A 12,642-nucleotide genomic window follows, 5' to 3' on the forward strand; every position below is an offset into this window, starting at 1 on the left:
GGGGCTATGCATACAGTTTCAGACAAAAATCTTTTAAACCACCTCTTCATTGATGATGGCTTCAGTTTCAACAAACAATTAACAAATAAGCAGAAGGGCAAGAATTTGCTACAGCTAATTACTGCAAAAAACCTTTCACTTCTGGTAACCAATATGAATAAGATCATAACTAAAAATTATTTTGGTGACTTTGTAGTTGATTTTTCTCACTTCTATATGAAACACAGTACAAAAGTTTCATACACAGCTCAGGGTCTTTTTGAGAAAGGCCTGCCTAGCAACAGGTCTGCATTGAAGTCTGTTGAGCATAGCTGAATTTAAAGTTGAGACCGAAATAGCAAGGGTGCTGCAGGGCAGGACAGATGCGTCTCATTGGCACAGCTAGGAGTAAACGAGATTGGACTGTTTTGAGCCAGGGTTGAAGGGTATTAAATACAGAAAAAGTGACAACACAAGCAACAAAGTTAGTAAGTCTCATAATGTGTACGTCAGTAATGTCATTGTGTATACAGGTTCTCTTAGGGAAGCTGGAGGGAGTGTACCCTAGTCTTGCTCCAGTAAGAGCCTGATGGGAAGGATGTGATGTATGTTTTATTGAGCCTCTGCCATCTCTGGTGTCCCTGAACCTTCCACACACATCTTACGATTTCACCCGAAGTTCCACTCATGTTGACTTGAGAAAACTTTGTGTGTAAACAGCAGCAGAGTATAATTCACTGAGGGCTTGTGAAGCAGCGGAAGGGGAAACTGCCTGCCTTCTCCTCCCTGACCCCCACCACATTTCATCATGTTATTGTTGCTTGGGATGTCTCTACCCTAGTTTTATTTCCCAGCAAAAGAGGTAACTAAGGAACTCTTGAGTCTGTCTTCCTTCCTCCTGGTATAAGCTGTGCCTTGAAATGTTTCCTGACCCTGGTGTTGGGAGTTTCTTCCTGTTACATGCATGTGATTTAAGCGATAAGAACTCCCTCTCCCATGCTGGTGGGCCCATGATAGGCTGCTGATTAAGTGAGGTCATTGCCATACTTTGGAGTTTTGTTATTTTTAAACAATTTCCTTCAGACAGCTTGTGCCTATATATAAACATGTTAATGTTAAACAGAAAGAAAAACAAGTGTTGCATTCTTTCCTCCTTTAATGTCTCATCTGTTTCCATCATTGACTTCTCTCCACAATCCTCCCCTATGCTTTCTTGTTCTTCTGCCTGTAATAACATCCATCCCCCAACAAAGGAATGGTGAATCGTGACCATACCCCAGCCATCCTTTCCCACCATTTGTCACACATTCTGCCATATCAGCACTTTGCTTTGCCACAAGGTAAAACTCTTAGTACTTGAAAGCAGCCTTCCTTGGAAATCACACACTTTCCAAACATAGGCAAGGTCTTCAGAATGCTGTAGAAACAGAGATAAATTATAGGATGGAGATCATCGTTCCCCTGAACCAAATGCTTCATCTGCCAAGGCAGAAAATCTCTCTCCTCTGTCCCACTAAATGCCTTACATTTTTAAAGAAACTTTATTCCCAGTTATAACGATGCTCAATGAAAACTGATGCACAGAAAGGAAAGGATGATAACAAGTCTGCTTATTAAGGAAGGGGCTAGGTTGATATTTTTCCCCAGTCTCTTTCCTGCTTCCCCACTCCCAAATGCATTTCTGGAATACTGTCTTTTCTTTAGAGCAACAGAGATGAACACTCCCATTTGCCATCATCCCATCCAAAATCAGCCACTGCAGCTTAAACAAACATCTATTTCATCCTTCCGGGTGCACATGCACTATATACAAATTGAGGGTAGATGCCCTATTAGATATCACAACTGGTGGACACAGATTTCCAGGCCAGTTTTGCAGTGCTTTGGCAGATGTATCTACTGACCAGCAGCTGGTTTAGCCTTCTGCATTGGTACGATGTTGTTGAGAAGGTAGTCTGTGCTAGCCCCACTCCCCCAACAAAGAGCTTCCTATTCCAACTACTGGTGCTATTTGAAATCATATCCAGCAATCACCAAAGTCATAGAAACTGTCTTCTGTTCAAAACTAGGATAGAAAAACCAACCACAGAAATCCTAGGATCCACACTTCTATGGCTATCCCATCAGCGGTTCACTCAGAGGTCAAAATCCTACAAGTACATGACATTTATGTTTCTGCAAAGCCTTAAAAAGGTCCATTCTCTCAATAGGACCAAGGTTTTACCTACCAATATCATTCTCAAGAGAACTCAGAGCCACTTTCTGTGCTTTTTAATCACAGAAAATCCATTTTACATATGGGTGGAGAAGTAGCATGTGAGAATTTATCAACGGGTACCAGACCTTTTCTCAGTCACCTGAGCCACCTCCACAAAATGTAACCACAGAAGAACGTGACAGTGCTAATATGAACCCAGTTATACTTGAGTCCCTGATAGAAAAAAAAAGAAGCATATGGCATTGCAAGTTTTCAGCTAGCTTAGGCTCAGTACCTGAACAGGCGGTGATGTGTAGTATTATGTTGCCCTGCAATTGGTTCTGGAAAGCAACTGTGCCATCGCTAAGGCAAAATTACCCATTGAATTCTGCTCTGTAAGAGAAAAATCCAACAACGCCTAAACTGCTTTAGAATAGAAACTCCAAGGGCCACTGCCATTAGGACATGTGCCTACATCACCTCCAACCAGGGAAAAGGGAAAAGAACAACAACAACCAGAACATCCTCAAGCCTCACAGACATTCATTAAAAGGCTAACCCTGAAGCATGAGCTCTGGGGTGTCTATAGCCCCTCATCTCTCAGGTGTTGAAGTGATGGCCAGTCCTGGTCATAGCTGCCCATCACCAGCCTTCAAAGAGCACATGAACATCCTTTCCATTGCTGAATGCAAGATGTTTTGCTGATACAAATTTTTGCACCATTTTTTAATAATTTGGCCCCACACAGCTGCTTTAGAGCTCACCCCTGCATGACAGGAGCTTTAAATGATATTCAGATGAGACAGCAAACATCTGAACTAGCAAAAAAGCAAATCAATATTAATGCAGGCTCCAAAACACATGCAATACAATTAGATGTTGTGTACAGTGAATGATGTATACCTACCAAAATGGAACAAGACAGATTATCAGGCAGATTAGCATTTCTCTGCACAGAGAAAATAGCTGATTTCTTGATCTGAGCCCCCTGCTGATATCAAGTACATCTTTTCCATACTACCAGTAATTGAGATGCTCTAAGATTTTCACAGGCTTATCTTCTGCAAGCCAACTCTTCCTACAGCAAATGAAAGATCTAGGGTTTCTAAACTTAAAACCCTCCTAAGATTCTGCAACATTGAAACACGTACCACATCCTGGCTAACAGACAAAAATAAAAGTACATGGGGATGGGTAAATTCTAAAGAGGAGGAATGTGTGAGGCCCACTCTGCTCTCAGCAGCATAACGCTGCCAATTTTATAATAAGAATCAGTCTCAGCTTTATACTATTAAATGCACAAGGAAAACGTGGCTATCCCAGTCTGAGAAAACTCAAAACCCTTAAGCTTTAACCTATTTCTTCACTCTCTGTAGCAGCAGATGGCCCCAGTACAGGCATTCTGTAGTAAAAATGGCATTTATTAACCATACTACCCTGTTTAACAGAAAAACATAAAATAAAAGTACACTGTACTAAAAACACCAAAAAAAGGGGAATGAAGAATGGCTGATGCTGGAACTGTGAAGAAGACAACAGAAATGCATACATATGCTATGGATGTGACCATGAATGAATGCACTAAGGGCAAAGAGAACGATGAATAGAGCAGAGGAGTATCCTTGCATCTTTGTGAGAATATGTATCTGGCAGGGCAAAGCATCCACAGTGGAAATCTAGCTGCTTGTAGCCGCTGAGAGTGGGCTCTGTAGGTCCTCCCTGCCGAGAGTCACAGAAGGGTGCAGTTTGAGCATGGCCACAAAAAAGGAAGCAATAGATTCTCAGCTGCTGTAAAATGTCATGGTCCTATTAAAGTCAATGGCATTATGAAAATTTACTCCAGCTGAAGATCTGGTCCATAATCTGTGTGTGTACTTGCACATATCCAGATGCCCTGCTTATTTAATGGTCCATAGGAAAAGCACCCACCTCTCCCCACACAAAGTTCTGCACTTTCAATAGGACTAGAATGGGTGGGGAAGTGGGATGGGTGCACAGGTTGGTCTCAGGGTAATACAAAAGCATGTTAATATCACTAGCAGAGCTGAAGCACATGCTTATTTTGGGAATATGCCACTTTCACCACTAGTCTGAATTTAACACTAGAACATGTTAATATTCTCAGATGTACCACACAGAAAAACACGCCTGTGCAAGAAAAACAACACGGCAGCAATGAAAATATACAAAATATAAACATTTCATTGGACTGACCGTGCTGGTCTAGACAAAAGGTGGCTTTTCAATTAAATGAGGAGAAAGATTTGCAAGGATTATAATAATTAAACGTGTGGGTTGGTTTATAATTACAGAATTCTAAGACCTGCTTGCAAATTATGTTTTCAGATAATCTTTTTGGAGTCTTGCAAATGCTTAACAAAAGCATTACCAAAATTGCTACAGGAAATTTCCATTTACTAAAACCTCTTCTTAGTGTGTGAAGATTTTCAACAGGTATTTCAAATATGTTAACATTTTCAATATCAAATAAAAATTAAATATTAGGAAAAGGCAAGGAAATTTTCATAAAAAAATAAAAAAAGGTAAAGGTAATTCTTCACATTCAAAAAATCCTCCTTTAAAAATAAGCCTTTTTTTGTTAATTCCTCCCCAGCTCCACCCCAAATTTTGAGCTGTTCCTTGAAACTGCCTGTTGTCAAGATGAAAAAGTGGAAAGAGACTTTTTATGTAGAAATCCAGGTGATGTTATTCAAGTCTGTATCCTACAGGATAAGATCAAAGAGCTAGATTTCCTAAGCAATTAACAGTCATCTAATTAAGCAATTGTACAGACTTCCTTTTGGATATTGTGCAAGACTTCCAAAACAATCTGTGGATGGAGAAAAGGAAAGAAAGAGGGGAAGGGGAATTCTTTCACAAAAGATGCACTGTTGTCACAAGAATTTAATAGCCTACTGTTTTGTCCAATTATTCTTTATGAGTCATCGCCTGCCCCCTTTACTCATTCCCCCCACCCACCACCTTGAAAAAGCAGAAGCACAGCTTGGCAGCTGGTTTTTCTAGTGCCCAGTTGGAAATAGAGTGTTTTATATCTTTGCAAGGAAGCTCCAAATACAATGAGGAAAATAAGCAACAGAAGGACAAAATGGGAAAAGTTCTTTTCTCTTCATCCCCACACACACTAGCAAAAATGTAAGGACCTGGATGAGGACCCAAGGGCACAGAAACTTTTCACACCTAACTGATGGCTGTACAAAACAGGCTGGAGATCTTAAAGAAAAGGATCTCTCTCTCCCTAAGGAGAGTCCCAGAGTTTCATCATGCCAGAAATACCAGAAAAAACTTTTCCCTATGAAGGTGCAATGGCAAAACAGGTATTAAAATGAATATATATTTTAAAAGCTAATCAGAATATTTTGCAATTGTAAAAAGACTCCAGTCCCTAATAGGTGTACTCCAGGCTAAATGTAACACTTCTGCACCTGCAGCCAACAGAGAGAAACTGGTCTCCCTGCAGGACAAGGCCAAGCAAATGTAGGGAAAAAAATCAGATCCCCTAGAATAAAGCAGGTCAAACCACCTAGGAACTGCTGCATAGTTTATTCTTAGCTCACTGCCCCTACGTTTCCTACAAACTGAAAATCAGTTCAAGTGAGTTCCAAGATACCTTCAACCTTAAAGCAACTACTATCCTGAAACATTAACAAGCAACATGCGGGCACAGAGGACTGGGCTTTCGGAAGTGCTGCTCACCTGCTGCTCACATGCGCTCCAAAAGGTGTTGTGGACACTGAAAATGATGCCTTAATTCCAAGGGCATCATGACTGGCAGGTGCAGGATGTCTTGGACAGTAGCCTTAGACACCAGTCTTCCCCCTGGGTCTGTGTTGCATCAAACAACCATGGGAGCAAGCAGCACACCAGCCTGGCTGTATAAACAGCATTTCAGGACTTTACATTATACAGAATCTTAAAGAGATGTACTTTTCTTACTAAGTTATTGGCTGAACATAGATCTCAGAGTAACACTACTAAACACTTGATACAAAGCTTCAATAGCCCATTCGATTCGGAGGAGATTCGACTCAATTCAGGGACCGAATCTCCAAATCCAAATCAAATCAAATCAAATCAGGAGACAAATTAAAATCTCCCAATTGATTTGAAGCATCTGAATCAATTTGGAAAAACTTTGGAAAAGATTTGGCTGCTCTGGAGATTCAGTCACAGACTAAACAGGCAGCTGACACAGCTGGCTCCAGCTGGTAAGTCTGTTGGGGTGGGGGCAGGGGGGAGAGAAGAGGTGTTGGGGAGGGAGGGATTGGGGCTGGGACAAGCTGCCCAGCCGGGGTAGGGCCAGGTGGGTGCACTACTTGAGGTGGGTGGCACGGGATGTGGGTGTGGCAGAACTGGGAGTGGGGGCTCTGCCCTGCTGCCACCTGGAGCAACCCACGCCTGCAACGCACTCCCTTCCCCATGGCAGGCTGGGCAAGCAGCACCCCCGCGGCTTCCCCCACTGCAGCAGAGGCAGCCACAGACCCATTCCCCATCCGGCCCAGCCTCCTGGCACTTAAAAAAACCAAAAAACAAACCCCACACTCACTGGCTCTGGCAGCGGCGATTGGGGCCTCTGAGGGCTCATGACAGAGCCTCACTGCACAGTGCAGGGCAGTGGGGGGCACCAGGGACCGCCTCCCTGCCAGGCACCTGCATGCCAGTTGTTGCATCATGCAGGTGAAGTATGGTTCGGCAGGGTGCCGTGCACTGTCTGGGAGCTGGGGCACATATCAGCTAGAGCCTGGCAGCACTCATCCCCAGTGACCCGCGCACTGTCTGGGAACTGGGGCCACTCAGGCTAAGTGGTGCTGGGCTCCAGCTGACTGCTGGAGCCACTCTAGCTCCCAGATAGTATGTGGCACCCTGCTGAGCTATGCTGCACCCACACCATGGGGCAGCTGCTACATGGGTGCCAGGTGGGGGGAATGATCCCCGCTGCCTCCCACTGTGGGGAGGGCTCTGCCATGAGTGCTCAGAGGTCCCAGTCACCACTGCTGCAGCTGGTGAGTGTGGGGCTTTTTTAAGTGCTGGGAGGTTGGGGCCAGGAAGGGTAGCCACAAGGGCTTCTCCCGCAGCTCCCCTTGCCTGGGGAGAAGCAGACACAGCCAGAGGAGCCATGGGAGAACCTGCAGCCACCTGGCTGTGCCTGCCTCTCCCCAGTTGATCTGAATCACCAAATCTCTCTGAATCAGCACCAAATCTTCCAAAGCCAATTCAGCTGAATCAATTCAGGACAGTGATCTGAATCTCCAAATCAAATCCGTGTCCGCTGAATCAGCTAAATCCAAATTGCATACTTCCCTATTCACACAGTCCTACGGGGTACCATTTACAGTAGCTATAATTCTGTCAATATGGGCAGACGAGTAAATGTTTGTGGGTTTTTTTTATAAAAACAGTTGCAAAGCATATTTTACTTGGTACTGAAAAAACAAAGTTTACCAGTTCTAGTAACTGACAAATGGGGATTTGGGGCAAGTTGGTGACAATCTCATAGGCTTTCAAAGCTCGTGTGTCCCAGTTTGAATTTACTCAGAATTGGCTATCTACTCACTGGGCCTACTGTTAAATAAAGCAGCACTTGCAGAGCTAAATGTCACCTGGGGAAGATGAATTAATGAGCCCCTGGCTGCCTCAGGTTGGATTTCCTAAGATCTATGCTTATTCTCATTGTAATGAGACTATATTTTTCTCCCCATAGCTTTTCTCCCAGTCTTGCTGATGACTTAGCTATAACATGTAGATGTAAGGACCGGGCTTCTGTTTTAAACTCACCACCTCCACCTGGATTCCATCAGTAAGGAGCAGAATCCCATGTATGTACATTCACTGGCATCTCCACAGGCTATGACAAACTACAGTTGTGGCAAAATACTACATTTTAAATGTGTGCAATAGCACTGTTAAAGTCTGCATTAAAAACTACATTAAAAAAGCTCAAAATAAGAATAGGAAAGAAATGCTGCTTTTAGAAGTACAATAGACTTGTTAATGCACCATCTTCCTTCACCCATCAATCATATTTGCATTCTAGTCCTTAGGCAAAAGGAATGTCCCATGTACAAGGAACCTGGGTGATCCCCATGACTGAGATCCATCCTTGTAGTAGTTTTACTTTAAAAACCAAATATCAAAGAACATCAATTGCATCAACCACTGAAGTGCCAGAGCTTTGTATACCTGGAAGGATCTATGTGAAGTCCCAGCTGGGGGAAGGGAAGGCACAGTCTCACGTTACTTCTATGCTTTCTGCATGGAAGAGAGTGGCCCCTCTTAGTATGAGTTATGAGAAGAAAAAGACCAGATTAACTTTACCCAATCCCCAGGCTTGCCGCCTTTAGCTGTTTCTCGCTACTTTAAGAGCCTAGGCAAAGTAATGCTGAAGCTTAGTAAGGAGGTTTCCATCATGAAGAGAGTTTTTTCCTAAATGCTTATAGTTTGTGCAAGTAGGGATATGAGTGGTGAAATCAGTGGGAGTTTTGCCATGGACTTCAGGGGAGTCAGGATCTCACCCTAGATATCAGAACTTTAAAACAATAAGATGTCAGCCAGGAGAAAAAAGTGGTTGTCTTTGGCCAGCTCCAAGAAATGCTAAATGCATGACTTTTGGTGCATCTGGTAAATCTGTTGGATTTGTTGGTGGCACAATACAAAATGTGAAGGTACCAGATTATCAAAAGAATTTCCTGCAGACTGGCTTGTGAAGGCACTTGCTCACTGCCACCATGCATAACCTTAACACAAAAACAGGAGTGGGGTGTGGGGGGGGAACACCAAAAGGTCATATACAATAAAAAAAGAAATAAACAAACAAAATTGTGCCCCAAAGATGCACAGTAGTTTTGCAAAGAAAGACACGTGTTCTATAACCAGAAAATAGAAGAACTAAATATAAAAAAAGGACATGCATCTGCTTGTGAATAGAAATCAATAAAGAACAAGGCTGTTTCAAAGCTTTCTAAATACCTAAGCAAAAAACTCTCTCTAATGAGCAATTCGAATAGATTTTATGTCACTTCAGGGTAGCTGCCTTTCTGTCACAATAGGGGCATGGAGAAGGGAAAATGTTTTATGTTGTCAGATGGCTGTATTAATATTACATGAATAATAGATTAAAAAAAATAAATAAATAAGATCAACTGACTCCTAGAGATTACTACTGTAATTCAACTATTCAGTTACATCACCTGCAAATTATTCAAACACCAAAATATCCTGCTGGAGACATAAAATACACGATCAGAGATTCTGCATTTCAAAAAAAGAAAATAAAACTAACCTGCTTCTGCAGAAAGAAGCCACAAATAAAATGTTTTGTTAATGGAAATCTTGGAGTTTGGATTTTGAAGCAGCAGCAGGGACATGTCCAAAGGAAAATAAAACCACCTCTTGCCATTTTAGACGGGGGGTTTTAACATTCACTTTTTAATATTGTTGTCTGCACCTACTGCACTACTGGCTGCAGATGAAAGCCGAGTCAGAAAAAGACAGAGACTGTACTTATGCTTTTGTCTTCATATCCTATTTTATCATCCCATTCATGCTGGCTCTTGCCTATTCCATTACTTCCTGCCCACCAAATCGTCTGCAGCCAGCCTCTCCCTTTGCTCTAGATAGTGGGAATGGGATTTTATTCCATTTGAACACACTTGATTCACTTTATTTTTCAGTCTTTTCAACTCCATCTCATTTCATTTCCCTTGATTTTTAAATGGTTTTAGATGTATTTTGAGATTTCCCTACTGAAGTCAATTGCAAAACTCCCACTGCTTTCAATAGAGCTGAAATTTCACCCATTATCTTTTATTTCTGGATATAAAATGTATGGAGCCTGTCTTTTTTCCTGAACAGAAACATCAGTGCTGTATTTAACTATATTGCAGCAGAAGCATCTTGGCACTGGAAATAGGGGTCTACACAGTAGCAGGGTTGTGTGAATTTATTAGTTTATATTTTTCTCAACCTCCAAAAATAAAATAAAATTTTAAAGAGTGTAATAAATATGCACAAACAGAAAACTCCAGATCTCACTCAAGTGCCTTAAGGACTCTTCAGGAATCCTAAATCATCATGCAAATGCATTTACATCTCTCTGGCTCTATATATATATCTATCTATATAATGCATACTGCACAGGGCTAGTGAGAAAGTGAAGAAGGCCTTGAAGAATTTGGCACTCGCTGTTAGTACATTCACTAAATTCAGCAGATCGTGTTTGAAACATTTCAGAGATTTTTTTACAGTTACACAATGTTTGCAATTAAACACCTGTCTAATGTTATTTTTTTAATTTACAATATTTTTTACTGGATCTAAAAGAACCCTATAAATTTTTGTTTTCTTAAAGGCAGTTTATATTCCCCTTCCTCCCTCCCCTTCTTTCTGGAAACACAGTCTTTCCTTAAGGCAAATTCTCTCTCCCACACCTATAAAAAGCACCAGCCAAGTCTGGAGAAACACAGAAATTCCCAAGGTGTGTCACAGTCTTGGGTCCTAAATGAACTCTCCTCGGAATGAAAGCAGACTAAGGGTCTGTTCCTGCCAACGGTAACGGAGCTTGGAGAGAGACATGTCTTCTAGGTCCTCAAACTCAGTGAACCCCAACTGATTGAGGATCTCGTAGACTCCAGCCCTGGCTGCCACCTGAAAGCACAGTAAGAGGAAAGGGGAAAAAAGTCTTAATTTCTTGATTATAGAAGCTAGTTCAAGTCAGGCGCAGAAATCACTTTACAAGGATAGCATTCCAACTGCCCTTGGTATAAAAGCACCTGGGTAAACGAGTAACATTGGAAAGAATACATACAGAGAATGAAAGCAGCATATGCATTTCTGGTAGAAAGATATGGATACCTTTTTAAGACTACTAGGGGAAAGCAGCAAATGTCTATTGCTGAAGGCTCTCACATTGCTAGGATAAGAAAGAACAGGGTTAACAGAAAAAAAAAAAAGAACATTTCCAACTACTTGGTTCAAAAACAGGTCTACTCCAGGAATGTGGGGCAATATATGTCTTGCCTAAAGCATGGACAAATAAACAATTATACCTCTTTAAAGTGGGGCAGAGGAGAAGACTTACTAGTTGTGAGTGTGCATCAGTTGATCCATAGTAAACAGTAATTATTCCATCTGTCCACTCCTAACCCACAGTAAGTGAAGCCAAACCACAATGATCTACCCCTTGAATAAAAGAGGTAGTGAAATACTGAGCTTTAGCTCCCACTAACTGGAGGATAGAATGGACAGGTGTACCAGCTACACCAGGCTCAGCTAAGCTGTTTTAAGTCCTTCCTTTTCTCAGTCTGTGTACATGTTTTGTCTGTCCACACCCCTAACTATAGTGGCCTGCCTTTACCCCCAAACAAAAATCATCAAGGGACTCTTCTCTTTAAGAAGCATTTATTTACATATGGCCTAATCTCCAATAAAAGCCTTTTATGACATAGCAACATCAGTTAGGGGGAAAATGTCTCCCCAGATAGATATACCAGTAAAAACACTACTGTACATTCAGTCCAACAGACATAACTGTGCTTCTATTGACATAGCTGGTGCTAGTCAGGAGAACTAGGACTGGGTATACTGTTAAGAGGACTTTGGTTCACAGAAAAGGTTTTTTTGCCAGTATAACTATAATGGTAAAATCTGCTGTGTGTAAACAAGGCCCCTGACGCTGTTTACATGGCACTCAATTTCACAGTATCAAACCAACTCTCCACCTCTGATGCACTTGCAACACCCCAGTGAAGCAGGGAATTCACCTGAATTCATCTAAGAAGTTAGGTAAATACTTGAGTGGTTAGCCTGGGCTGAGCTCCAAACTGCTGCAGCTACACTGCTATCAGTACCCAAGCTACTAGGTTAAAGTGTGTGTGTGTGTGTGGGGGCGGGGGGGGGTGTTGACATGAACAGCAGTCATTGCTGCACAGGCACATCCTAAGTGCCCTCCTCAAGGTCAGACAGGTAAAAGTCTAAAGGGAACTAAACCCCTAGGTTCCTGAGCCCTGGACAACTCCCAGAACTGTTACATCAACTTAATGAGCTGAAGTCAGTCACAGAAATGTGCTCACTAAATTGCACATGCAAAAGCTGCATTTTTCTTCATTACTGGGATCAATACCACCACATCTGGGTTGTGCCTTCCCTTCTTCAGACAGAATGCTGCAAGTCATTTTTTCCCTTTCACCTATACACCAAAGTAACACTACATACAGGGAGCATGAGATGGTCCAGCACTTTCTTAAAACACTTGTAGGAAAGTCTTAAGAGACTTAAGACTTGCACCCTGCATCCTGTCCTCTCCATTCCCATTTCTTTGTTATTTTGGTTGATCAGTCATTTTCCCCTTTCCCCATTAAAATTTAACCTTCAGCCTAGAGGACTTGTGAAAGGTTCAGAAGATACTTAACCTACCAAAAGCTTGAACTGGAGCTTGCCATACACCAACACCC

General features: G+C 42.1%; 1 protein-coding gene across 2 annotated transcripts in view; it reads right to left on the reverse strand.

The window, feature by feature from the left end:
- Window positions 1-7,861: 7,861 nt before the first annotated feature.
- The window catches only part of PALD1 (phosphatase domain containing, paladin 1), a 194,868-nt gene continuing 190,087 nt past the window's right edge, over window positions 7,862-12,642 (reverse strand). For both annotated transcript variants that reach the window (XM_019538553.1, XM_019538554.1), the window contains one exon: window positions 7,862-10,837. In XM_019538553.1, coding sequence (XP_019394098.1) covers window positions 10,688-10,837 — 150 coding nt within the window. In that variant the 3' untranslated portion in view covers window positions 7,862-10,687. The remainder of the gene's footprint in view (window positions 10,838-12,642) is intronic.

The sequence above is a fragment of the Crocodylus porosus genome, unplaced genomic scaffold, assembly GCF_001723895.1.
Source record: "Crocodylus porosus isolate Cpor-Errol unplaced genomic scaffold, CroPor_comp1, whole genome shotgun sequence".
In the NCBI taxonomy this organism is placed as follows: Eukaryota; Metazoa; Chordata; order Crocodylia; family Crocodylidae; genus Crocodylus; species Crocodylus porosus.